General features: G+C 48.1%; 1 protein-coding gene, 1 long non-coding RNA gene and 1 other non-coding gene across 5 annotated transcripts; 1 reads left to right on the top strand and 2 right to left on the bottom strand.

Annotated features, from left to right (window-relative positions):
* Positions 1-3,307: 3,307 nt before the first annotated feature.
* On the bottom strand, positions 3,308-8,026 carry LOC125168705 (uncharacterized). Of its 3 annotated transcripts, XR_007153259.1 has the most exons (4): positions 7,167-7,606; positions 5,951-6,121; positions 5,488-5,758; positions 3,308-5,203 (listed from the first exon to the last, which is right to left on the bottom strand). It is a non-coding gene; the product is annotated as an uncharacterized LOC125168705 (long non-coding RNA). The 3 variants fall into 3 exon arrangements; XR_007153260.1 differs by lacking the exon at positions 7,167-7,606 and adding an exon at positions 7,613-8,026 and having other exon boundaries at positions 3,308-5,758; XR_007153258.1 differs by having other exon boundaries at positions 3,308-5,758.
* Positions 6,629-6,905, bottom strand: LOC125169325 (small Cajal body-specific RNA 13). Its single transcript, XR_007153636.1, has one exon. It is a non-coding gene; the product is annotated as a small Cajal body-specific RNA 13 (non-coding RNA).
* A 76-nt stretch (positions 8,027-8,102) lies between the features above and the next one.
* GLRX5 (glutaredoxin 5) lies at positions 8,103-19,023 on the top strand. The gene is made up of 2 exons (XM_047863957.1): positions 8,103-8,483; positions 18,393-19,023. The coding sequence occupies exons 1-2, from the start codon at positions 8,189-8,191 to the stop codon at positions 18,569-18,571; spliced, it is 474 nt and encodes a 157-aa protein (XP_047719913.1). The 5' UTR covers positions 8,103-8,188; the 3' UTR covers positions 18,572-19,023.
* Positions 19,024-19,284: the final 261 nt, after the last annotated feature.

A 19,284-nucleotide genomic window follows, 5' to 3' on the forward strand; every position in this document is an offset into this window, starting at 1 on the left:
TGTCTTCACATCCTATGGCATCGGTGGTCGGCAGTGTGAGTTTCATGCAGTTTGGAATTTCTGAGATACTGTCCTGTATCGCTCACCATGGTACGGGTTCTTCGCTTGAGAATTATGCATGGAGCGTGTACTGAGTGCTAAGGACTGGGAGGCAAAATAATGAATTTTGTCACACCAGAAGCTGATGGTCGGCTGGCGGGGGAGGGGAGCAGGAAAACAGCAACAACCACCACCATAATCCGTACAAAACCCCTGAAGGGTTTGGCCCCCAACAGCGAGAAAACGGGGCTGGGCCATAGGACACGCAGTGGTTATGTTCTTTGACGCCTCCAAGTTTGCCTCCTGGATTGCACGCTTTAAACCGTTGTATGGACGCCCGTCTGCAGGCCTGCTGTTAGCTGAGCTCTCTTAAGCCCAACAGTTGGTTCGCGGTTTAGAAAGACCCAACTGTACGCCCATAGCATTCAATCCCTCACCATCTAATTCAACGGAGTATTTCTAAGGGGCTTACCATGGACTAAAAGGAGGTACATAACAGGAGGAGGATAATATTCTGTTTATCTGGCATAATGAAGGAAGAAAGTATTCTTCTGGTTTGTTTTTTACCATCGCCCCTTTAATAAAGCCAGTGTGTATAATTTGTGCTGGCAACCTAATATACGCTATGTTTCCTTGACTTCTTCACCAAAGCACATGGATCGTAAGTCTTTTCTTGGTGACTTGAAATTTTTATACCAGGCTCTAACGCTCAAGGCATAGTGCCATGTGAGGGCTGTTGGCCCCACTCACATCAAATGCTCCCTGAATGCTGCTTTAAAACAAATCCCAAAGACGGTCGGCTTTGGCTTCTTAATTTTTGCAATCTCCTGTTGGCCTTGTAGTCCTTGCTTCCTCCTGCATTTAGCGTTAGCCATGCAAGTTTACTGCTTCTCATGCGTTGTGGCTGTAATGGGAGAAAAGTAAGCAAGCTAGGCCTTCCTTAAAACAAGAGTAGGCCTTGGGAGGACGGAGGGGCTCTTCCAAAAATCTGGCCAGCAGAAGACTTCCCAGACACTCTGTGCAGGGACAGGGACGGCAGGTATTGGCTCTTACTGCCCTGCCTTTCTAGAAGGACTAGTGCCCCCTACCTGCCTTGCCGGGAAAGGCAGGCACTAGGGAAGAGCTCCAAGTGTCTCAAAAGACAGAATGATTTTGAAAAGACGTGTGTTACTTTTGAACACGAGCAAAAAGCCCTTCAAGTAAAAGGTGATCATATTGGCCCCGTCCCCAGCCAGCCAGCCAGCGGGATGTGTGAACTGTCACCGGGCTGCAGCTGCATGGGAGGAAATGAGATGGACCAGTGGGGGTCTCTCGCCCCCAACCCCCACCCGGCTCACACAGACAGGGCTGCGCAGATACAGGCCCCCCCCCCCCCCCCCAGCAGAAGTGAGAATGCCAGGTCAGCTGCGTGTGTAGCTGCAGAGGGTGGCGGGCCTGAAATATGTCACCTTCTGCCCAAGGCTTTTCATACACAACTCTTGGTCACTCAATTTTTGCAAAGCACTTCTCCTTTTTCTCTCTTACAGAGTATAACTGGTTTCTCATACAGTCTTTTCCTGCAACTCTGAAGCTCCCACGCACAGAAATTTGATGTCAATTAATTATATCTCGGTAGGCTACACTTTCGGAAGGTATAAAGTTTAGAATTAACAAAAGGGATCTTTCCGGCCATAAAAGCAAAAAAAAAAAAAAAAAAAAGGGGGGGGGGGAATTACTTAAAATCCTCCACTTTTTCCCTATAAAGGAAATCGAACAGTTAATGAATGTCTCCTCCCATTCCCTCTCCACCCCCTTCCTCTGTCAAACCCTGGGTGAATTTCCCTTCCTTGGCTGGCTGGATGGTTGCAGAAGCCCGGAACTGGATCGCTGTGATGGCAAGATTTAATTTCGAGGGCACGGGTTCAGACTCAAAGGCTGAAGTACAAAGTGCAATTCTGACTCATCGGAAAGAGTATTTGTGGTCTTGGCAAAACGTCTTAGCAGTCATTCAAGAGAAAACAATGAAAATTTTCTCTATGTTCATCTGGCCTCAACCTCAGTGATCATCAGAGGGAGACATAACCTTCTGCTAACGGATAAACCCTCGTAGCAGGTCTGACACACAACAGCACTGGCTCCTTGGAAGCTGTTGGAATATAGTTAGCAGTTTGAGCTTATGGAAAATATCTGCTGGCAAAAAAAAAAAAAAAAAAAAAAAGCACATAATGCAAAAGATGAAAAATTTCATTAAACGGTTGAGATTCTTTTATCTCAAGATTAATCAAGATTTTTTTTATCACTTTTCAAAAATATATTTTAGAGAGTGACCAGGGGATGGGGTGGAGGCGGGGGGGGGGGGGGGGGGGGAGAGAGGGAATCTTAAACAGGCCCCACGCTCAGCACCCAGCCTGACGAGGGCCTTGATCCCATGACCCTGGGATCATGATCTGAGATGAAATCATGGGTTGGACGCTCAACGGAGCCACCCAAGTGCCCGTTTTATCACTTTTAATCTCGTCTTAACACGGTTCCTGATTACTTCTTTTTTTTCTTTAAAAAAGAGAGAGAGTGCAGGGGAGGGGCAGGGAGAGGGAATCCCAAGCAGGCTCCGCGCTATTGGCATGGGGCTCGAGCCCACAAACCATGAGATCATGACCTGAGCCAAAATCAAAAGTCAGATGCTTAACTGACTGAGCCACCCAGGCGCCCCATCACTTTATTCTTATTATTACCTTATAGGAGGTTATGATTTGGGTTCTTTGCCTCTGAATAAAATGAGGTTCTCAACAAAGTCCAGCATATGTGTCCCTTTTTTTTTTTTTAAATATGTGTCATTTTAAAGGGCTACTCCCAAGTTTGGTCCTCACTGTGTAACAGCAGCATGAGGACAAAGGAGCACAGAGCTTCTGAACTGAACAGCCACGTTGATATTTTCTTTCATCGGATTTTTGGAGTGAAACTGTTGCCATTTTAGTTTCAGGGCGCCTAAAAAATCACATCTGTATCCAATATATACACATGCAGCAAAGATAATTCAGGAATATTTGATTTTCTGCGGGACTTGCTTGTGAGGCTATGATTCAGCAGTAAAATAAAAAAAAAAAGTGCTTTCAAGGCAACAAAACACATAGAGGAACCCAAAGTGCTGGAGTCTGCCAAAAAGATGTGATCAACAAATACTGGAGAACGTAATTTGGGGACCACAACGTCCGAGCACCATTAGCCTAGGGATAACGAACAGATCAAATGAGTTCACGTACACAGAAAGAACAAAACGGTATGCGACACATGCAAGACGATATTATTTGGGGGCAGGGGGTGGGGGCGGCGAATGTTCTGAAGCAGAGGAACGGAGTACAGATCGAGGCCTTAAAACTCTGCAGCCCTCATACAGAGACATCTTGAAATCGGCGTAAACCTTCACAGACACGGCAAACGTAATTTTCACAAACCCGGGAAGGGGAAGGCGGGAAGGGGTGGAAAGTGCCGAGAAGGAACCCGTCTCGGTGACGTCACACCTCTACATTCCAAATCCCAGGAGGGAAGCAGGTTCTGCTGTGGCATCCAAGCTTTCCACGCATGCTTCTTCAGGGAAGGCGTCTCCCCGTCCGTTCCGGACCCAACTCAACCCAATTTACAGCGCACCGTTTCTCTTCATTTCGCCCAGGGGAGAGCAGGGCCCGTAGAGGGGGGTCCTAACGAGGCCTTCCTCCCTGACTCCAGGCTGAGCCCACGAGATGTGGGAAACAGAGATTAGAAAAACTGAGGCCACTCCCATGGCCAGAGAAGTATTTATAAAACCAGCTGTCTTGTCAAATAGAGGTCAGGAATCCCCAAAGGCGTTTCTGTCTGGCATTAGGGATTAGCAAAAATTCTCTCAGAGGGCTGGGCATTGTCTTGGTTTCTCGTACTTTCCATTATTTTTAGGGCGGCTGGGGAAACCAGTTAATTCCATGGTCACACTGATGCTCTAAACTTACTGGATACTCGCTCCGTGCCCCACAGCGAAAGGGTTCAGGTTCCAGCTCATGACTGTGGAACTCGGGGTCTCAGATGCTATTTTACTTTAGCTGAGGCATGTCTGGTGGCTCAAACAGCCACTTTTCTCTTAAAATGACTTACAGAATGTTCTGGCCGGCTTGGACCAACATGTCTGTATCACCTGTCCTATGCATAGAAACACACCCTCTTTGCAAGAATAAAGCAGGGACCTTAAGACCTGAAGTTGGAAACGCTGATCTGCTGAGCGTTCAGAAAACGTATTGTCTTAGGTTCAACAATCTGGACTCTTCATTTAGGGCTGATATATGGGAAGAAACTAGCTCAACTTTGTTTAGGTTTGTAACCATAGGTTCAATGTTGAATTTGCTTTTGGAGGGCTGGGTAGAAAGCAGAGATTGTGTGAAACACAGTAAAACTTTATCTATAAATAAGCACAGAGAGAAAAACGTTTTGAGGATGCCTGAGCCAGCATGTTTATACGTGGCACGATTATTTAGTTTGTGGTCTAATTACATTTTGTGACCAAAATCCCAGGATTTAAATAACTTTCTGTGTACTTCCCACCTCTACCTTCTACTAATGTTCACATGGGAGACATCACGAACTGATAAAGATAATTGACTTACGTGCTCAAAACGCCCAAAATACATTGGAGCATAAAAGCAGATTTCTGACAACGGTTTTTGTCATGTTTTCATCATAGAAAACAGTTTTGCTTTTAATTCCAGTATAGTCAATGTATAGTTTTACATCAGGTTCAGGTGTACCATATAGTGATTCAGGCATGAATAGAACAGATTTCTAAAGAAAAACCTCAAAACTAAAATGCCAAATCATACATGAGAGTTTGATGCTTTGGAAGAAATATCTCGCATACCACCTTCTTCGTTTCTTTAAATCACAATGTTTGGAGGCAATACTCCAAGAGTGGTTTCATTTTTTGTTTTTTTAAGTGTTTATTTATTTAGAAGGAGAGATAGAGCGTGAGCAGGGGAGGGGCAGAGAGAGACGGAGACAGAAAATCCCAAGCAGGTTCCGTGCTGCCAGCGCAGAGCCCAACGTGGGGCTCGAACCCACGGACCGAGAGATCGTGACAGGAGCTGAAATCAAGTCAGACGCTCAACTGACTGAGCCACCCAAGCGCCCTCAATGGTGGTTTTAGAAGGCGAAAGATTTATTCGATCTGAAGAGAAACCAGAGTATAAGGGTGGCTTTAAATCAAAGACAGAAAGGAGTATGTTCAACATCCATAACATTTTGTATTTTTGGCTGCTTTATTAAAAACTTCAAATTGTTTTCATTTCTTTGGTTGCGATGCCTAACCCAAAAGTTTAGATTTACCTTGCCCTTGACCGTGCTATCAAAGCCGCCCCACCGAGTGTTCTGAATGAACACAGACATGCTCTCTCATGTCCTTAGGTTTCACCTGCGTTCTTATGCTCTACTGCCCACAGCAACTCGACTTACTGTAAGTTCCCAGAACGCGGGCCGGGTATTCTTCCTCCTCAGGGTTTACTTGTAATCTCATGATGACAGCTGTGTTCTCAATAAAACGTCTGACAGTAAGAAGGACAATTAAGCTTCCAAGCCGATGCTACATACTAGGTAAGAGATGTGTCACCTCGCATTACTGTTCTACGTCCCTGGATCCTCAGAAGAGAAGTCTGCGAATTTTTCTCCCGATTCCAGTCAACACAGAAACAGGTCAGTTTCGTGGAGGCAGTGAACAGTTTTAGCTCTGCAGGAACAAATTACCAAAAATATATACACACACACACACACACACACACACACACACACATATACATATATATACCAATATATATACCAAAACAATACCAATATATAAAAATATATATGTTTATATATATATAAATATATATTTATATTTTTATATTTTTAATCTGTTTATTTAAAAAACCCAACTTACTATAAGCATGAGGAAAAATTAGGTGATTTGGGAAATAATACATTCCCAACTGGTAAGCGCACCAGGTCCTGGAACTTCTGCAACATCGCTTAGGCTTCAGCACCACGGCATTTCCTGTACATACTTCTGTTCATGATGCTTGCTCCTCTGATTTACCTGGAATCCATGAAGCTGGGGAGGGGGCGGAAAAAGGATTCTGTAAGAAGCAGATCAATGTCAGAAAACTATCACATATCCATACCGTCAATAAGGATGAAATAAATATGTCAGGGACGAGCACTTCTGAGGAATATCTTGAGTTTATTCTCAATTCACCAGGATCCCAGTTTCAGGCAGAATGGTTGCAAGATTACTTGTTACCAGCACGGCCTCGTTCTCTGATTTTAAAGTCGAGAACCTCCAAAACAGGTCACCTCTCGAAACCATTTTTAAAATACGTAAGGTTTAAAAAAAACGGGGCGCCTGGGTGGCGCAGTCGGTTAAGCGTCCGACGTCAGCCAGGTCACGATCTCGCGGTCCGTGAGTTCGAGCCCCGCGTGGGGCTCTGGGGCTGATGGCTCGGAGCCTGGAGCCTGTTTCCGATTCTGTGTCTCCCTCTCTCTCTGCCCCTCCCCCGTTCATGCTCTGTCTCTCTCTGTCCCAAAAATAAATAAATGTTGAAAAAAAATAATTAAAAAAAAATGTAGCAGTACTCAGTGTCCAACAGAAACCACTCTGTCTGTTAAACAATATCTCGACTGCAAGGCTTCTCTTGCTGTCCGTCGATAGATAATGACACGGCGCGCGGTCATTATCACCGTGGCAACAGCACCCAGGAACTATCAGAGGAAAATTGCACATAGAACGGCTGGCTCTTGAGCAGTCATGCCTCAGCTTCCTCTGGAGTATGCTTTTTCTGCAAGTCTGGTGTGCTCTAGGGTACCACCAACCCAGCGCGGCTCCAAGACTACAGATCACGTCTCGATTTCACGTGAGTCCCCATCTCCCCGAATCGCTCATTCCACCAAGAGGAGCACCCGCCACGTCTCAAGCACCGTTCTAGGAACTGAGGCTACAGTAGTGAATAAAGTCCAGTGCCGGGAAGGGGAGGGGGGAGTCAACAAACGAGCTAGCGAATATATATTTCAAGGTGCACTAAGTACAATGGAAAACTGAGAAAGCAACGAGCCCGGGAGGCTTTCTGCCCTCCTCTCTGTACCCGCACCCTGCTTTGTACCTGCTTCTCACTTCTCCCGCTGACGAGCTCTGGGCACCAAGTCCGGGCATCCCGCGCGGGCACCGTGCCTAGCACGCAGCACCCGCTCAGAAAACGTTTGTCCAGGGAACCAATTCCCTCGTGGCTCCCTAGGCAACAAAGGACTGAGGCGGGCTGCAAAGTCCACGAAGCCCCAAACCCGGAAGGGATATGCACACGAGAGCACGTTACACAATTTTAAAAGTTATTTTCGAGATATAATTGAACGCCGGAGGCGGGCGCCGCCGGGCCGGGTCCGGGCCTCGGCTCCCACGCGGGCAGCGCGGCCAAGGCACAGCCGGGACACGTGGCCGCCCGCTTCGACGCGGGCGCCCCGGCCCCCAGCGCCCGGCCCCGGCCCCGGCCCCACTCCCACCACGAACGGCGGCTTTCCGCCGCGGCCGCACGGAGGTACCGGCGTCGCTCACCCAGGCTGCGAAAGGCGGGCACAGGCCGGCTCCAGCCCCGCCGCCGCCCCTAACGCGGAAACCCGGAGCCGGGTTACCGCGTTGCCACGGCAACTCAACCACCGCCTACGCCGGAACCGGAACCTTCCCTTGGAAGTGACCTCTTCCCGGCGTGCCGCGGAACGGCGGAGCCCGCCCACTGCCTTTCGCAGTCATCCGGGAGTATCCCAGCAGGCCCGTCTACCCTCCGGAGGGAAGTCGTCTTCCCTCTGGTTTCGCCTCTCCTCGCCTTGGAGCGTGACCCTGATGGACATTCACTCCTCTCCAATCAACTGACAAAGAGATTGCCAGCGGCCAATAGTAAGGGCTGTAGGATGCGGGCTTAAGGACCACCTCCATCCTGTCGGGGACCGGGCGAGTCATACGATTGGTAGAATCGAGTAAGTGCGGGCTAGCGTTGCCCAATCACGGGGAGGAGCTCGGAGCCGGCCCAATGAGAGCCTCCGGGGGGCGGGCCGGGCTGCCGCGGGCCCGGGGAAGGCTCCCGGGGGTGATCCGAGGTCCCGGGCCGTCGAGGGCTCCGGCCAGCGTGCGGGAATGAGCGGGTCCCTGGGCCGGGTGGCGGTGGCTCTGCTCCGCTGGGGGCGCGGCTCCGGCGGCGGCGGCCTTTGGGGCCCAGGCGTGCGGGCGGCGGGTTCGGGCGGCGGCGGGGGCGGCTCAGCCGAGCAACTGGACGCGCTGGTGAAGAAGGACAAGGTGGTGGTCTTCCTCAAGGGGACTCCGGAGCAGCCCCAGTGCGGCTTCAGCAACGCAGTGGTGCAGATCCTGCGGCTGCACGGCGTCCGCGACTACGCGGCCTACAATGTGCTGGACGACCCCCAGCTCCGGCAAGGTCAGGCGGGGCCCGCCGGGTGAGGGGCGAAGGGCCGGGGCCGCTCCGCGGGGCTTGGGTGTGTCGCGCAAGAGGTCGGGGGGGGGGGGGGGTGGTTCGAGCGGGGCTAAGGGCGCGGGTTCCTGCACTGTATTCGGGGTCGAGTGGGGGGCATGGTTGGCTTGAAGTGGATCTTGAGGATCTGGGCATCCGGTTCTCTGGCCAACTTGGGCATTGGGTAAGTCCCAGCTGTTCACTGGTCCCCACGCTGAGCCCAGGGAGGCGTTTCGGAGCCAAATCTCTCAGGCTCAGTCGGGGGGAGAGTGATGGGGAAGGGAGGCAAGAAGGAATACAGTAAGAACCACTAGGAGGTAGGCACTTTGGGGGACACGTTGAGAAGGTCGGCCTGCCTCACGAATAAGGAGCCGGTGCTGTTGATGGTGGAGGAAGGGCCGGGGTTGCCTTTGTCTGAGGCTGGCTGGTGCTTCAAGGCTCGGGCTGTCCGGAACCATCCTTTGTTGTTGCCACAAGGAGGAGGTTGACACTGCTTTTAGACTAGTCTTACTTGGGATCACTTGGTGTGGGAGAAAAAGTCATGAAATTTGTTTTTAGCTACTCAAGGACAGGTTGGGATTGGGGGGCGTGCTGGGGCATGGAGAGGCCTGTGGACAGAGAGATAAGGAATGAACCCCGTGCCCTAGGTAACTGAAGCTTGGAGCTGAAGGAACCAGGGACCAGTTAGGGTCTGGGGCCAGATGCAGCAGGTAGGTAGAGGCGGGAGGGCCCGGACAGCTAATTGGTACTTCTTTTTTTTTTTTTTTAATTTTTTTTTAATGTTTATTTATTTTTGAGACAGAGACAGAGCATGAACGGGGGAGGGGCAGAGAGAGAGGGAGACACAGAATCAGAAGGAGGCTCCAGGCTCTGAGCCATCAGCCCAGAGCCGGACGCGGGGCTCGAACTCACGGACCGCGAGATCGCGAGATCGGACCTGAGCTGAAGTTGGACGCTTAACCGACTGAGCCACCCAGGCGCCCCAATTGGTACTTCTTCTAATAAGCACCGTGCCAGGAACCTTATTGACATGCTTTCTCCTATTTTGTGGGGGAGGAGGAAGAGGACAGAGGAGTGTGTTGACCTGCCCCTTGGCTAAGGTCCTGGGTCAGAGTTAGTGGAGCAGTGGGGAGGCTGTATGTACCTCCTAGAGGGTGGCTTGGTGTCCTGCCTTCCCGTTAGAGACTCCCAGTGGCTCAATCCTGGCACCTCCCTGAGCCTAGTGCTGTTCTTTAGTGACAGTGTTCCAGAAACAGTCTTACGGGGCCAGCTTCTCTGTCATCCCAAGCCTAGAATTCTCCCATTTTGTCATTACATATTTACGACTGTTATTCTCCAGTTGTTACGACTGTTATTCTCCAGTTGAAATGATCAGTCGTAGTCCTTTCTGCTTGATGAGACAGGCACTTGTGGTGGAAAGGTTTGGGGTTGTAATCCCTCTGCAGCCCGTCGGCTGTGCAGCCTTAAATCCCATCCCTGCATTTTCTTTTTCAGTCGTATGAAGATACGAGGAGAGCAGACTTGACAAAGTTTTGATGAGGAAGAAAGAGAAAGTAAAACTTTTTAGAAAAGTGCCCCTCATTTTATCCGGCACACAGAAGGCACCCACTAAGTGGTAGCTATTTTATTATTGGGATATTTGGTTTTCCAAGGATTTGTACCCCCCCAAATTAATCCCTGGGACACTGTTGGTTTCTGTGGGTGGAAACTAGGAGGAGTGAAGGCAGGTTAACGTGACCAGCTTTATGTGATCTTACCGTGTACTATGCTCGTGATCCCTGTTTGTTTTCCTGCTAGGATGCCACCGGTCACTAGGCCTTGGGGTGTTTTTGGTTTTTCGTTTTTTTATGCACGGGGAGTATCTGCGGTCTTCACCCAGCAGTGGCTGCTCTACTTAAAAGATAAGATAGGAGAAACTACTCTGTAATCTTTCCGTGGGGACCTCGCCACAGGTCCCCTGCAAATTGCTAGGACGGCCGTTCATAAAAAGTTGCATTGTTAACAGCTTGTTTAGTACGAAGTTTTGAAGCTCTTTGGTTTGTGGTTTCTGTTCTCCTGTGGAATACAACTGGAGATGGGCTATGCTGGAATGTAAGAACAAAGTAGGAGCAGAAATAAGAAGGCTGACTCATAGCACTTGGATTCCTGGCTTCCGTTTCACCTGTCTGGCTTCCAGTCTCTCACATTCTCTCTCTCTCTCACATTCTCTCTCTCTCTCTCTCTCTCTCTCTCTCTCTCTCTTAAGTTTATTTATTTTTCTTTTTTGAGAGAGAGAGAGAGAGTGTATGTACATGAGCAGGATAGAGGCAGAGAGAGAGAGGATTCCAAGCAGGCTCCGCGGTGTCTGTGCAGAGCCCAACACGGAGCTTGATCCCATGACCCAGGGATCATGACCTGAACTGAAACCAAGAGTTGGTCACTTAACTGACTGAGCCACCCAGGTGTCCTAAGTCTCACTTTCTTAAGTGTTCAGACAACAGCTACAGGAATTTAGCCCTTAAATTTATTTTTTTTTTAAGCTTTATTTGTTTATTTTGTGTGTGTGTATATGAGAGAGAGCATGAGCCTGGGAGGGGCAGGGAGAGGGAGAGAGAGAATCCCAAGCAGATTCCGCGCAGTGTGGAGCCCTGCAGAGCCCTGCGGAGCCCGACGTGGGGCTTGAACTCACAAACCGTGAGATCATGACCTGAGCCGAAACCAAGAGTCAGAGGCTTAACCAACTGAGCCACCCAGGCGCCCCAGCCTTTAAATTTCTTGACCGTAGCGTTTCAACATTTCCATTCCCATTTTGTTTCATACCAGATTGTCATCTTGGTCGGTAAATGCGTTGCACATATGTTGAACATAACATCCACCTTTTGTGTTGCTTAGAAAAGTAAACTCGCGTGCAACTATTAACCTGCAGATCGGAGCAGGGTAGCGTGTGCATGTTCCTGCAGTGGGGACTCATTTAGCCAGGGTAAGACTTTATAAAACATTCAGACTTTTCATCTCTTTATTCTCTACACTTTTGACTTTACCAAGAGAAGCTGCCACGCTGTCTGATGGTTGCTTTTGCTAGTCAGAGCTACCTCTGTGCACCCTTCCTAGACCCAAGGTCACCGCTAGTAACTGGAGAGGGGCAGCTGCCAAACTGCCTTTCCTTTCTCCCTGTGCCACAGCTTTGCGAAGGGCTCAGAGCCTGAAGAACACCCACAGACTCTGTCTCGTTTCTGCTGCCCGGTTCCCAAGGTGTGATGCAGAGAGGTCTCAACCTGTGACCCAGGGAACAAAGACGACTGTGAGGTCCTCCTCCGGTCTTTTCTTCCTCCTGTTTATCTGGAATACACACAGAAGGGAGCCACAAAGGGATCGGGTGGGTCCCCGCAGACAGATGTCAGCATATCCAAATCCTCCTTTGAACAAAGCCTGTCTTTTATTTTCCTTTGTAAAAGTAACATGCTCACCGAGGAAACTTGGAAATGCCGAAAGTAATAAACGAAAACTACCTGTAATTCTGCATACACCGTTAACATTTGTATCTAGTTTCTAGTTGGGTTTTTGTTTGTTTGTTTTGTTTTTAAATGCATTTGAGATCACACGTGTCCATGCTTAGCATTTTGCCCTCTGGAGAGCAGGGACCATGTCTGACCGCGTTACCTGAGTACCCTGTATATTGCTTATGCAGCGCGAGCTTTCGGTGATGATTTTAATGAATAAGTAAATACTTCTCTTATTTATCATATCGGAAACCATCTTCCATGCTCTTTAAAAACAATCCCTCTTAGGGGCGCCTGGGTGGCGCAGTCGGTTAAGCGTCCGACTTCAGCCAGGTCACGATCTTGCGGTCTGTGAGTTCGAGCCCCGCGTTGGGCTCTGGGCTGATGGCTCAGAGCCTGGAGCCTGTTTCTGATTCTGTGTCTCCCTCTCTCTCTGCCCTTCCCCCGTTCATGCTCTGTCTGTCTCTGTCCCAAAAATAAATAAACGTCAAAAAAAAAATTTTAAAAAAAAAAAAAAAAAAAAAAAAAAAAAAAAAAAAAAACAATCCCTCTTAAATTTCTGCCTGTTCAGATCCCCATTGTTTTTTGCTTTCACGAGGAGCAGTGTCTGTTGAATGAATAGCCATTATCTTATTGTTGAATGTTTATTAAGCCTTTGAAGATATGCACGGCCTTTTCACTATCAGGGAATTCGGGCAACAGTAACAAATCTGGGACCTTGGCAAATGTTAAAAGATTAGGGGGTGGTGTTTCTGGGTCTTTGTTGTGATGGATGTGATACATGCTGTGGATGAGAGAATCCAGTCGCACCAACACCTTGGAGGAGTAACTGTCGGTGCCGGGTCAAGTTGAAGGTGACCAGCTGCTTCCCTCCTGGGTATACAGTCTACAGTGAGGGTTGCCAGGGGTTCCTGCGTGGCTCCATCGGTCAAGAGTCCGACTTCGGCTCAGGTCATGATCTCGTGGTCTGTGAGTTTAAGCCCTGCGTTGGTCTCTGTGCTGACAGCTCAGAGCCTGGAGCCCCTCCCCACTCACGCTCTTTCTCTCTCTGTCTCTCAAAAGATAAACAAACGTTAACAAACAAATAAAGTGGGGGTTGACAGACGACCTTTGTAAAGGGCCAGAGAGTAAGTACTTCAGTCTTTCTGGACCCTTCCACTCTGCTATTGGGGGCCTGAAGGCAGTCGGGATGGTACCTACACAGGTAGGTGTGGCCGAGTTCTAATAAAACTTGATTTGCAAAAAATAGGAAGTGGACCATATTTGGCCCAAACGCCGTAGTTTGCCACCTCTTTCTCCAGCGAGGAAGACCCCTGTGTTTGAGTTAGAAGATGCATGTAATGATATTCCCTGAAGCACTGCTTGTAATAATGAAAACTTGGCAACAGAGGATCTTGGCCTATTAGCAGACTGGATAAACAGACTGTGGTTTAGTCATGCGATAGAAAACTAAGTTGTGGTAGAGTGATCTAGTTCTAGATGTATCTCATGTAACTGAATCTCAAAAATTACAGGGTGCAGTCACGAAGTAAGTTGCAAAAAAGGTAGTCATGGCATAATGCCGTTTGTGTATACAGACGTTACCGGTGTGAAACGGCCCGACGTGTTGCGGACACATGTCAGTTGTAAGTATGGTTCGTGGGCAGGGGTGGGACGTGCCAGCCAGAGGCCACCTGCGGAGGTCTAGAACCTGTCCTTTGGATTCCTAGAAACCCGGATGGAAATCCAGGCCCGGCCGTTTGCCAGCACTGTGACTTTGGTTAAAGAACTTCTCTGAGCCTCAGTTTCTTCCTCTGATAAATAGGGACTAATTATGCCTTCCCGGAAGGACTCTTACAAAGGTTAAGTGAGGGTATGTATTGAAAACACTTAAAGAATGTGAAATTCAGGGGCGCCTGGGTGGCGCAGTCGGTTAAGCGTCCGACTTCAGCCAGGTCACGATCTCGCGGTCTGTAAGTTCGAGCCCCGCGTCAGGCTCTGGGCTGATGGCTCGGAGCCTGGAGCCTGTTTCCGATTCTGTGTCTCCCTCTCTCTCTGCCCCTCCCCCGTTCATGCTCTGTCTCTCTCTGTCCCAAAAATAAATAAAAACGTTGAAAAAAAAAAAAAAAGAATGTGAAATTCAGTAACCCTATCAGCAAGTGCCTGGCACACCTGATTGGTATTTTTCCAGCATTCTTCCCTGGGCGTCCTCTGTTGCATGTATTTCTAGAGAGGCAGGACTTGAAGGGTGGAGTAGGGGGCATTGGTGGAGAGGAGAGCGTATCCGCCTTGCACCTGGAATGTGCAAGCTCAATCCTTTCACCAATTAGGTCTCAATTCATCTTTATAATAAATCCGTGAGGCATGGATTTCTTCCCACTTCCCGGGTAGGGAGACTGAGGCTAAGACATGAGCAAATTTATCTGAAGCTACATCTGCAAGCTAGCAAGCCACAGTCGGCTGCCCTTAAAGCCATTGCTTTGTTTACTCTGTCCCCAGCCTTTGCTTTTCCCCTGTTGAGGGTCTCTCTGCTCAGGTGATCTCATGGGGGTGCTGACATCATTGTTTCCTAGGAGGACTTCAGGAGAAGGTGACGTGACTTGCCCCAGGCAGAGTTAACCTGCATCAGACTCTGAAGTTCCTATGGTGAAAATCTACCAGGAAAAAAAAAAAAAGGAAACTCTTATCATTTGTTTGTTGTCCAAACCGGGAACGAAGTCTAATGTTCCGAAATGGGATGAATTTTGAAAAGTCCCTTTCGAAAGTTCTGGAAGTACTTTTTTTCCACTCTGGTTTGATGCTTTGGAATATTAATTTTTTTGGTGGGGCAGTAGGTAGAGGTAGAACCGGTTTTGTAAGACCACCTCCTTCGTCACTCCAAATTCCTAGTGTCACCCTATGTAGAACTTCGCAGTCAGTACTTTTGTCCCAAATTGAATCATTGTCATCTATCGTCTTTAAAATACCATTGTCATTAAAATCCACTCTTGGATACGATTTTCTCGATTTCCTCAATTTCACGAGTTTCTCCGATCCTGAGTTATTTGGAGTGAAAGTTAACTACCACTGTATATTGCAGGTTTTGAGAATTAAAAAGTGTGAGAAATTAGCCATGTTTAAACAATTAATGGTGGACCGATGGGATTCATTTTAATTTTCAACTTGTGAGCCGCAGTCTCTTAGTCTCAGAAGTTACTCGCTTCGTGCTATAGGAATCCACTGGTTATCTCGTTAAATATTTAAACTTGTAATCAGACTTCTAAAAAAAGGAACATAGTATGTTTTTTAAGACGCTGAAGCTTTGCCTTGCTATCAGCTGCCTGTAACCTCTGTTACTCTAAAAGCCAAAGAAGCAGGTAGGTTTCGTTTTGATCAACTGTCAGCTAGTAGGCCCGTTGGCCACTGTCACAATGCCATCATGGGCTCCGAGGCGCGGTGCTTCTGAGTTCCTGAAATGTAAGTTATTGGGCAAGATAGTGTGACTCTGGGGTTTGGAAGGAGTCCCAGCTCCCTCGCATGTGACTGGCGGGGGGGGGGGGGGGGGATGTTCAGGAAGGTTGGAAAGCCCACTTGCTGGGTAGTTTTAAAGGTGGCGTGTCTGCCTCTTCTGTCTTGTCTGGACATGTGATCTGCAGCAGCATGAAATTAATGAAGGAATCGAGCCTAAAGCTTTGATTGAGTGTGGTGCTATAAATACGATTGATGGAAGCAAATCATTCTTTTACTTAGCAAAGATCTTATGTAAAAAAATTACTTTTTAGGATCAGATGCGTGTGGTTTTCGGGCGACCTCAGATGGCAAGTTTACTCTCATTTATGGTGCGCTTCAAAAATTGTAGGGACTCACCGAAAGAATCAGTAGATATTCATTGTCTTGGAAAGCTTCACACAATGTATTACCAATTGAAAAAGACCCAGATGTAAAAGCATGCACATAAATGGCACATGCACACAATACAGAAGGTTCTTAAGAAGCTTTCAAAGAATTGCAAGAGATTCGTGTTGACTTTAAACATTTCTTGGGGCGCCTGGGTGGCGCAGTCGGTTAAGCGTCCGACTTCAGCCAGGTCACGATCTCGCGGTCCGTGAGTTCGAGCCCCGCGTCAGGCTCTGGGCTGATGGCTCGGAGCCTGGAGCCTGTTTCCGATTCTGTGTCTCCCTCTCTCTCTGCCCCTCCCCCGTTCATGCTCTGTCTCTCTCTGTCCCAAAAATAAATAAAAACGTTGAAAAAAAAATTAAAAAAAAATAAAAATAAATAAACATTTCTTAATTCCCACACCCACTCGGTCACATGAAAGTAAAAAAAGATGGATCACTGGCTTCTTTGTGAAATACGTTCTAACAGACTATTTAAGGACAGAGCTTTTTTTTTTTTTAAATACAACTCATGCTAAGTCATCTCTGTGGCATCAAGTAGCAGAATGATGAAAAACTTTAATTCATCAAGATACTCTAACATATCTAGATATTTGGTATTCTGAAGACATTCTGAAGGCTAAATGAAATTTTCCTTTTATTAGTAACCCCCCTACCTCTAGCTGATTTTTTCTTTTTTTTTTTTTTTTTTAAGACACAGTGGCTTAGAACTGTGCTTTTCTGGGGATATAACGTACAGCATGGTGACTATAGCTGACAATCCTGTATTGCACATTTGTAAGCTTTTAAGGTAATCTCGAAAGTTCTCATCACAGGAAAAAACCTCTGTAACCTTATAGGGTGACAGCTGTTAACTAGACTTATTGTGGTGATCATTTTGTAATATATACATATATCAAATCATTATATTGTATGCCTGAAATAATATGTCATATGTCAATTATACCTCAAAAAAAAAAAAACAAAACTGTGCTTTCTGGGGCCTGTAACGCTGGACCCGTTATCTCCCTAGAAGTCTGGGGAAGAAAGATAAAGCTCTCAGCTAGGGGCTGTCTTTAGTGCTGTGGTTAGGAGCGAAGTTACCGTTTTTTAGAAGGCAGTGACTTATTTAAAAGAGAAAAACGCATTGCCTCTTAGGATTTGGGTCATCACTCAAGTTGGTGTTTTTATTTGGGAAATAAATGCTGGGTAAATGATAGGGTATCCAGGACCAGCTTTTTAGCACCAGTATTTTTCGTTGGTTTGCATGAAAACCCCCACGTGAACGACTTTTAATTTGCACGGTATTGTGTTTTGTTTGAACGGCCTGTTGACGTTGCTGTTTTGTTTGTTTGCTCGTTTTGGCCATTTGAAAATATCTACGGAAGTGTAAACATGGCAAATATATAGTGATTGATGGTCATGTGCCATGGTTTTGACCATCGTCCGTTTTTCATAGAGCCAACACACGTTTTGCTGGAAGGCCATGTTTTTGAAAGTGTTTTCTCATCTCAACTCACAAGTAGGAAGGAAGTAGAATGGTTGGAAGAATGTGAGGAAAGAGCAGCCTTCTGTCTTGAGATCGAAACCACGCTTTTTCCCTACCTTGTTGTCAAGACCATCGGCCTCATGGCCCAGAGCTGAACAGAAGAACCACACGGCTTCACTGTCCTAGGATGTGCCTCATCTCTGTGTGTCCTCCACACCGCTCACACACGGGACTGATCCCGTGCATGCTGGTTGGTTTCTTGTCCTCCGTGAGCGCTTGAGAACGAGGAGGGGGGGCCCCCTCACCCTCTGGCACCGCTCCTGGCCCAGGACATGGGCCGTAGGCGAGCTTCCGGCTGCTCCTTGCTTTGACTTGGTCGCTGCGAGTTCTGTGCTGAGCCGAATCCACCTGCCCTGTGGAGTAGGGCGAGGGCTGCAGTCTGCCCTAGGAAAGAGACTTTTCTCTGGGTCAAAGAATTAAAGGCAAAAACCCATGACCAACCCAGATAGGCATAAAAACCGTGAGGCGGGGACTGCCTCATTTGGCAGAGTTGGACCCGTGTGTCCATGATAGACCCATATTAAGTAGTCCGCTCGGAAATGAAGTCCTGGCATTTCTTTAACGTTTGGTCTCACTGAAACTATGACTGGCAGATGAATGGAGAATGTGGCTCTGTATGTGTTTGACTTACATGAACCGGTCGGTTCTCTGCCATCAATCCCTGCCGATTGTGTGTGTGTGTGTGTGTGTGTGTGTGTGTGTGTGACATTCTACGACAGCCTTGCCTACCTGATTGTCCCGTCGTGAAAGCCTTGCGAGATGGGGGTGGAAACAGGCGGGTTGTGGAAAGACTTGGCCGAGGCCTCACAGCTCGTAATTGGAGGAGGTGGGGTTTGAACCGTGACCCAGTTGACTCTGCAGCTCCGAGTCTGTGGCAAACACGTCCCCCAGGGATGGGGGAAGCAAGAAGGGAACAGCACCGGATGTCCTGCTGGGAGCGCGTGGAAAACAGATTTTGCCACGAGAAGTTCAGCTCTGACCATTTAAATGACACTGAAATGTTCTCTCCCCGTAGGCATCAAAGACTATTCCAACTGGCCCACCATCCCGCAAGTGTACCTCAACGGCGAGTTCGTGGGGGGCTGTGACATTCTGTTGCAGATGCACCAGAATGGGGACCTGGTGGAGGAACTGAAAAAGCTGGGGATCCGCTCTGCCCTTCTGGATGAAAAGAAAGACCAAGACTCCAAGTGAGGGCGGCCCGGGGCCTCCCTGAGCAGCAGGGGCTGTTGGTGCCCAGACTCCCCACCGGCCGAGCCTTACCGATTCCGGTCTTGACTCTTCAGACGGCAGCTGCTTGCACGGATTTCTCCAGTCTGTGAGCAGTTGGGCGATTTTGGTGTGTCTGGTGTTGGGGCTGCGGATATTCTATTGTGAACTTCGTTAGAACCACTGCACTGTAATGATTCGATGTTGTGTTACGATATTGCTGTCAACAAAATCTGCTCTTAGGTTGTCATTTGCTCTTTGCCTGATTCAGGAGTAAAACGAGGAGCTTTTGAGTCCTTCTTCATGAGTCCTCTGCAAAGATAATTATATCTCCCCAAGTTTTTCGTAGCTGCTTCTGTTAAGAAAAATGATGGGCAGGGAGGAAGATGTGATAACTGGGGTGTTGTTTTTTTTTAAATAAACTGCCAACCCAGGGATCCTGTGTGTGAGTCGTTCATTCTGAATAGCAGGAACACTGCACCTTCCTCTGCCCGGGCCTGCTGTAACAAAACACCACAGTCGGGGCAGGCTTATGAACAACGGATGTTTACGTCTTTTGGTTCCGGAAGCTGCAAGTCCAGGATGAAGGCTCTAGCACACCAGCTGTCAGGTGAGGGCTGTGCCTGGTTCGTTGACGGCATCTTCTCATCGTGTCCTCATGAGGAAGCCCTCTGGGGTCCCTCTTAAATGGGCACAAA

This window comes from Prionailurus viverrinus, chromosome B3, assembly GCF_022837055.1.
Source record: "Prionailurus viverrinus isolate Anna chromosome B3, UM_Priviv_1.0, whole genome shotgun sequence".
NCBI classification, from domain to species: domain Eukaryota; kingdom Metazoa; phylum Chordata; class Mammalia; order Carnivora; family Felidae; genus Prionailurus; species Prionailurus viverrinus.

Coding starts and splice junctions, on each gene's coding strand:
- GLRX5 (XM_047863957.1), top strand. CDS start 8,189: ATGAGCGGGTCCCTGGGCCGGGTGGCGGTGGCTCTGCTCCGCTGGGGG. Junction 8,484..18,392: donor CGACCCCCAGCTCCGGCAAG/GTCAGGCGGGGC, acceptor CTCTCCCCGTAG/GCATCAAAGACTATTCCAAC.